Source organism: Xiphophorus couchianus, chromosome 4 (genome assembly GCF_001444195.1).
Source record: "Xiphophorus couchianus chromosome 4, X_couchianus-1.0, whole genome shotgun sequence".
In the NCBI taxonomy this organism is placed as follows: Eukaryota; Metazoa; Chordata; class Actinopteri; order Cyprinodontiformes; family Poeciliidae; genus Xiphophorus; species Xiphophorus couchianus.
Window position 1 is genome coordinate 8,062,169 of NC_040231.1, and position 8,432 is coordinate 8,070,600.

General features: G+C 37.7%; 1 protein-coding gene across 4 annotated transcripts in view; it reads right to left on the minus strand.

The window, feature by feature from the left end:
• fto (FTO alpha-ketoglutarate dependent dioxygenase) overlaps nt 1-8,070 on the minus strand; it is a 143,607-nt gene extending 135,537 nt beyond the window's left edge. For 2 of the 4 annotated variants that reach the window (XM_028014485.1, XM_028014487.1), the window contains exon 1: nt 7,825-8,070. In XM_028014485.1, coding sequence (XP_027870286.1) covers nt 7,825-7,902 — 78 coding nt within the window. In that variant the 5' untranslated portion in view covers nt 7,903-8,070. The remainder of the gene's footprint in view (nt 1-7,824) is intronic. The other 2 variants (XM_028014484.1, XM_028014486.1) reach the window with 2 other exon arrangements.
• Nucleotides 8,071-8,432: the final 362 nt, after the last annotated feature.

Below are 8,432 nucleotides of genomic sequence, written 5' to 3' on the forward strand. Positions count from 1 at the left end.
AAATACGTTGCCATCTGTGGGTAATGTCTCAGTGCTTTTTAGGAGCAGTCAGACACATAAGGCTTTAGAGGCGATTTGAACTAGCCATGTTAAAGCTTCTACAACCTTGTAAAACAACTACCTGGCAATACTAACAAATACAATTGGAAAGAAGGGTTTGGTGAAGATATTTCCCCACTCATAGCCAAATGTTAGCAATTGAGTAAAATTGAAAACTTCAACAGACTCTACGCAATTGTTTCTCAACAGTCGAGGGTCCAGAAACTGTACAAAGCAAAGCATAGAATAAGGGGATGTTTTTTTTTTTCCAGGCTAATCAATTCTAAGATGTCACAGCAAAAAAAGACCAGTTGTTGCATTATGATTAACCACATTTTATTGGTTACATGCACCTTTAGTTGGAAAAAAGCAGCCTGGTCTGGTTGAGGGATAGGCTAGCACCAGGCTGACTCATAGTAAGAAAAAAAGATCTGCGTTATTCTGAGATTTTACTAGAGATGCAGCAAAAAGTCATGACTAATTAAGATTTCTTCCCTAAGACTGTGACACATAAGAGAGGACAACAAACTACAGATTCCTTGATATATCTTGGAGTTTTGAAATTGAGGATTTAAAAGATTATCCTAATTTATGCATCGTAGTATCTGTAAACAAAAATTTACTTTAACTAAATTTAGTTAGGTTGGTAAACTTTTTGCTAGGTAAACACCTAAAGCTTGTTGTGTTCCTTTAAACACCTTAAACACCATTTCTACAATATAGCCAGGTATATAATTCTGTTCAGTAAAGCCCAAGTCTTTAGGAAATGGTGGTGCTAAAATGTTTAGGATAACAACTTGTGGGATAAAATCCACAGTAGGAAACAATACATTTTGAGGTACATGATGCCCACAAACTCAGCTATCCACCTGGATGGATGCAAAAAACTTTCTTAAAGTCTTCAGCAAAGAAAGGAAGCTAAACTGAACAAGTTCAAGGGCCAGAGGCATGAAAGGTTTGCTACAGGAGGAAATTGTAAAGAATAAAAGGAAACAGCAAGTGTAACAGCTAAGCCAATAATTAGCCAAACATCTGGCAGATATAAATTTGAAACGATTTTACTTTAACCAAGAGGTTTGTGTAAATAGATGGGCACCTCTCGAAAAAAACAAAACAAAAACATTACTATCAGTTTTGAAACTGACATGTCATTATTTTTATAATTGTTAATTTATTAATGTATAATTACTTATTAATTTTGGCATCATAGCAACAACGTCCACCTCAAAGTGGGTAACCCAATTCTGCGTGTTTATATTTTGTAATGACCTCAAAGTCATTGAGGTTCACAGGCCTCCCTACTATCACCCTTTAGCCCCACCCACAGATTCTACAACAGATTCAAGTTGGAACTTTGGTTGAGTCATTCCAAAACCTTAACTCTATACAGGGGAGGCTGATTACTAGGATAAAGACCAAATGAGAATAATTACTGAGTGAAAAGAGCTGAAGACAGAGGTATCTAGGAAATGTAGCAGTACTAAATGGCTCTCTGGAAATTAACCCAGAGAACCAGAAAACCAAATACAAACCCTAAAGATGACAAAGAACCTCAGAAAAATAGTAACAAGAAGTGAGAGGAGCACTGTGCACAAAAGGAAACAGACTAGCAAAGTAAAACGAGTATAAGAACTACAAAGAGAAACGGCAACCAAACAACTCAATACAAGTCTCGTGTTTTTCTGTTCCTAATAAAAAACAGAATTACAACACGCAATGCGTGTTGCATTTTAAATTTAGAATATGAAATGTTTATGTTGTAAAACATAACAATCCAATTATTATAGTTATTATATGTAAGTATTCAAAGTACTTTTGATAGTAAGATGTCTACCTATCACATCCTATTTCCAGAAATTGAAAAAATATAGAGCAGAAAAATTAAGACTCTTTCCATATTGAATTCAACATTTGGTTGAGTCATTCCAAAACCTTAACTCTATACAGGGGAGGCTGATTACTAGGCTGATGAATATGTTGTGAATGTTCCAAATTCACAACATTTAAAGCCCTTACGAGTATCCATACTGTTAGTATAAATTAATTTCTTGTTCCATTAGCTTAATGGAATCAGAAGTTTTGTGGTGCTTTTAATGTCTGAATGACTGATTTCATTTCAAGAATGGTTTGACTACCCAAACTGATGTGTAAAAATGTCAATCCAGATATATGAGCACAGATCAAACAACCAAGACAAGGTAAAGACATGTAGATGAAAAGCTCACCAGCAGACTAATCAGCCCCCTCTAACACTCACACGGCCGATCAATAGAAAGACCTGGGGCCCTGGGCCAGCACTATATTACACACCAAAATTTCATATGCATTCATTGATTTTACTTTTCATAATAGTATATCATTGAGCTCCAATGGGAGCAAAAATGGAGGCAAGGGCCAGGGTCAACTCTCACATGGACACATGGATGGATGTTTGTACAATATTGATGGCACACACAGAAAGAAATGACTAAATATCTGGATCAATAGCTCGTTTCCCTTGCTACGACAGGTTGTTTCAGATGGAAATGTATAAATACTTCTTTATGGCTACGGGACTAATGCTAACTAACAGTGCAAATGCACCCCTTAAGGTAAACTCTTTGATTAGTCAAGGCCAGAGGTGAATAAAAGGGTGTGTATGTGCAGGGATGCCACACTTTCAGTGTCCTGGGGATGATAATGCACGCAGAGGCCCAGTAAAGGGACCAATAATATAGCAAGTCACAAGCCCTGGGCAAAGAGTCCTGACCCCCAATTCATTTATACTAATGACCATCTCAGAGAATATCATTTCTTGTCATGTTGAAATGATGCATACCATGAATAATTTAAAAAATATTTTCTTTGGCTTTATGGTGTAAGCAAATAATGAACATAGAAACAAAGCATAGAGGAGCAGCTGGATATCAAATTAACCTCAGTGATCATTACTTTCTGCTGCTGATAATAGCAAGAGAGCTGCCTGTTTCTAATTTACAGTACAACACAGGAAAACAACACCCAACTACAGAGCTTCTTCTGCTCTGCAGCGGCCAGCAAGGCCATAAAGAGAAGGGAACTGCATCACTGACTGCTCCTTAATTAAATGAAAGCTGTTACTTTCATTTACCTCCCTTCTTTTTTACAAAACGTACCTGCCTAGAGTTGAAGACCTCCCAGGCGCCATCCCTGCTCGGCCCTAAATCATGTTTGGGTGAGTGGCCCGGTGGGTCCCCACTGGACGAATAGCAGCCGCCCAGTGACTAGGCCAGCACAGGGCATGTGGCGGATCGACACCTAGGCAGCGATAAGTAATTCTGTAGAGGATTAGCAGCATGATAGCCTGATCAATACTGTGTGCTCAGGCCATTAGGAATGCAGCGAGGAAATGACCCCCTCTGGTAATAAAGCAGGGCATCTGGGTTCTCCTTCATTTGCCAACTCCATTAGTGTAATAGTATCATTATCTGCCACAGCCGTATTTTTCTAAGCACCGGCTTTAATACAGTCCAACCAGCGGGGGTCTGATGAAGCTCTGAGAGCCCCCATGCCAAGTGTTCCACCATCACCATTCTACACAGAGCCTAGGTGTAAATCTGGCTCCACAGGAGCTTATGTGCTACCCAGCCTCAGGTACACATACCCATGTTTTATGTCAGTACCTTACACTATTTCTCCATTACTGGCTCATTAATAGAGGAAGCAGCATGCAGTTTAGGTTTTGAGGGAGAAAAGATGGCTGCCAGAGCGTGAAGCTGCTGAATGTGCTAAATCTGACACCCTCTCTTGCTAAAACATCAGCCTTGACACGACAGGACATTGGCATTAGTTGCCATAAATCGTTTCCTTTACACTAATTCATCAGCTAACATTTTGTAGGAGAGAATTGATTAACCATGTCCGGATGTGTGGCTACATAATCAGCTTTTACCTCAGTAGCTGTTAATTTAACAGGGGCACCAAGGGAAACACAAACCATTTTAATGAGTGTTTAGAAATTAAATACCCTAAACAGCTTGCACAAGGTGCCACAACTAGAGCAAACCAATGAGGCTGATCTAAGCAATGGCTGGGGCTGAGCCCAGGACCTCACAACATCTGGTGACCCCGTGTGATCATTACTTAGCCGGCTGCTCTCACACACATACACACGCACAAGCTTCCTGTTTCGACCCAACACTTCATACTTGTCATCACTGTACAAATGGGGAGCTTACATCAAAGAACACTGATACGGTGAGTTTGCATCAAAGAACATTGGGTTAAGGGACGAGGTCAGAGCTGTTTTCTCACTTGCCGAGGCATAAGTGGAAACTCATCCTGTGATGACGAAACTGATAGAACATAATGAAATGTTTTAAAGCCCTTTACAAGGCAAATGGAATCGTTACGGTGGTGGGAGGGGAGTAGGGGGCTGCAGCGATAATGTAAAAGAAATATTACCCCTTTCAGGTCAAAACCAGGGCTGCATATCATTTGGAAAACATGAAATTGTGATATCTTTAAATACAGCAATGACAATATCAATTGCAATCACCTCACATTTACCACACTCTACTCTTTCCCTTTAGCATCTTGTTGACTGAACTCTACATTAGGCTTCTATGACAAAACACAGCAATAACTGCAACCTGAAATACTATAGCTAAATACAATATAAATTGGGGCTGCAACTAGAAATTATTTTCTTAATTGATTATTTTAAAAATTAATTGATTGAGCAAATAAAAAGAAATGTTGCAATTCAGAAGATTTTTCATTTAACCACTTAAACCTTTCTGTACAATATTTTAAATACATTAAAATATGAAACCTGCCTCTTGAGGAGTTCTTGGTAGAACATATTCACTGATGCAAACTTTTTTATCTTAAATGCTGCTACATGTATACTTTTTAGCTGTTTTGATTTAGTTACAGATCTGACATTGTTCTTTCAGCAAATGGTATTTTTTTTTAAAAATCTGTGTACGCCTGTTAAATAATCAGTAGCTAAATTAGTTGACAATTATTTTAATAATCAATTCATTACGATTGATGCATTTAATCGTTTCAGCCCTGATATAAATATCATAACCCACCCAATATTGCATTCAAGCAGCCCTTCGTCGTTGTGATGATTATTGCAAATTGATACTTTGAAGAGCTCTAGGAAAAGAAAACAAAAAACTTCTGAATTATATCAAATAGTCTACATGTTTACTCAGTCGACCAACAAAACCTGTCATATCACATTCTGTTTTGACTTTTTTCATAAATTATCAAGAAAACAAACTGCCAAAAATTTTTTAGAAAATGTGAAGAATTAAGTAACCATAACTACCTTGCTGAGGGTTGGTTTCTTTAAATAAACAAGGACCCATTAAAATAGTCTCTAATCCTTTTCAGAATGGAACAGCAGACAGATTTAATTAAAAAAAAAAAAAAACAGATAATATCTAAAGTTGCTCTTAACTGTGTCATTACGAAACAACAGATACGATGAAACCTGGTTAAAACTGCATGCAGTTCTTTCTTTGGCTGCTTTACTACAATAAAGTAATTTTGCAATTACATTGGCTTTTATATAATCTTTTATTTATCTAAAGAGAAAGGAAGCTAAGCCATTAGGTCTGTGCCTCCCGACTGCCTGGAGGGCCAGCTGGAATGAGTTCCTTCTCTGAGCCGCTCATCTGGCCGCCATGGCTGCTTTCATAAACAGGAGGAACCACGTCTTACATAGTTTCACTGCTGTCTAACATGATCCAAACACATGTGCCTCAGCAGAGAGTCACCAAGTTGGAGGACAGGAGGAGAACAGACAGACAAACAGTAAGAAGCAAGACTATAAGTGCAACAGTCCAGAATTGTAGGGCATTGCAGATTAACAATTTAAAGTCCTTATAATGGGATGGCAGAGAAAGTACCAAATAACCGTCCCAGAGTTTTCTGAGCCTGCTATAGAGAGTAAAGCCACACTACAGTTCAGCAGGCCGAAAAAAACCTACAACAACATTCTCTTGCCTTCTGCTTACTCTATGATAATCTATGCAATAAGCAAAGCGTCTTTTTATTCTATATTTTGATTTGGTCTACCAAGCAGGATCAAAATAAGAATACATTTATGGCATGGAAAACAATAGTGGATCTGTAACATATATACTTACATTGTGGCTTTTCTGTTTTATGTCAAAGCAGTTAGATAATGTTTTATGTTTCTAAGTAAACTTTTAGTGTAAATTCCATGATGCAGTAAAACTTTAGTATTTCCACTCACTTTTATCAAACAATCTCATAAAGGCCCATGTCTCATCCTAATACTCTTTAGGTATTGTTTGTTTAATAATCATCAAACAACAATAATGTCTCCCCACAGAAGTTCCACTAGGAAGGTATGGACCAGAAAAGGCATTTCCACAGTAACATAACTTTGACTAAACACACCACTGGTTCCTGATATGTATGTTTTGCCAAGCCTAAGCAGACTAAATGGCATATGCAGCCACAGAAAAATTCAGTCACAGTGACATTTTCTCCTCATGGAAAGGACTTTAAATCCTAGAAACAATATGAAGGAAAATGTTCTGAATTCCCAAAAACTAAAACTAAAATACCTTGATACAAATACTAGTTATATCCCTGTGGGTAAGTCTGTGGCTTCCAAAATGCCTCAAAACCGACTGTCCCTTCACCAACAGCTTTTTATTTTATATAGAGACCTGCACCTTTGAGAATTGATCATATAAATGTAAACAAACCCAGAACATCAGTAGCTATCTTTTTGTATTTCATTAGCTACAGCTAGGGTTAACATATGCAAAAATAATGGCTGAAAAAACTTCTTCAACTGACAAACTGTCCAAAAGATTATTCATTCATCCATTGACAATATAAACTGAAGAACATAAATTATCCCACAATTTCAGCATTTAAATTGCTTTACCTGTCTTACTTTTGAACCTAAACACTTTATGTTTAAAAGTAAAGTTTATTTTAATAGTCTTTTTGATGGAATTCTTTGTGTTGGCATACAGCTAACTTTGAAAATTTAATAGAACAGAAATATCCTTTATTCTTCCACAGTGGGGAAATTCAGGTGTAACTTCAGCAAAGTGACAGAATAACAAGGCATATTGAGTGAATATTTCTAAGTATATAACAGGAAAGGTCGTAATTTGTTATTTGAGAATGAACAAGTTTCTCCTGCACTATCAAACTGATACTGAAGCCAACGCATCAGCAGTAAAGCCTAAAGTTGCTGACCTGGCAGCTGACCAAAATCCCAAATACTCCGATGACTAACTTCACTATTTGCTTTAGCTCTTGCGCTGAAGATGCTAATTGTAGTGCAATTAGCATCTTTTTTCCCCCCTCTATTCCATTCATACGAGAGTAACATCCAAATATAACATGCAAATGTTTTCAGATTTTGTTGTAGTTATGTATTTATATATATAACTTTATTGCAATTGAGGTGAATCTATATTCAAATAATTGCGTGTTGTTTTAATTCGCATCGTGTCGTCTTTCTAATAAATATGGAGTGTAGTCTAGACCTGCTCCTGCAACCTAAAGCTACACATCAGCAGTTCATCTGCTTGATAAAACCGCCCTTCCAATGTGACTGTAATTCTTCATTGTGGCAGACTGAGAGGGGGAAAATGGAAAAACACAATAAAGGAAACAGGCAAGGTGAGGTATGCGCTGACATCCGCAGCTTTCTAGCCTCCAGAATGCAGCCAGCAGCACCGCATACGGAGCGTTAGATATTCAACCAGCGACAGGGCTTAAAAATATGCCAGACCGAACGGAGAAAAACGCTATCAATACCTTTCTTCTCTTCTCCCCCTCACTGTCACCCGATCTTTTCATGTTCCTGGAGTTGTGTTTACACTGCCTCGCTTTCATTAGGGGCGATGTTGGTTGTTGTAGTGCACGAAAAAAAACCGTTTCAACATTTTTTCGGTCTCACACACTGTTGACATAAGAAAGAAGTCGATTTTGTATATTTGCAAGTCATCTAGTCCCGACACGCGGCGTAAAACGCGTTCTGGTCAAAATTTCTTAACAGGGGTTCTAAAAGCGCGGCCCTGAGAACTACAAATCCCATAAGTGACAGCGTGCTTGCAGCGGAAGTAGAATCAGACCGCTCTGCGCAGGTGCGGCGCAGGTACAGAAACGGTTAAATATTAGATACGGTTATATACGCTTCTAAAATAAAAAACAAAAGAACATTACTGTAGAATAATTTCAATTTTCATGTCATTGTGTTGCTTTGGGATCCATACGTACTATTTTATATATGCATTTATTAAAGAGAATTGTTTTCCGGTGAAAAATGTCAAGAGAGAGTCAAGGTAAATGAGCGACGGGGGAAGAGGGGTAATTAAACATTACTTATGTATTTATTTACAATTAATTAATTAATTTGTTTATTT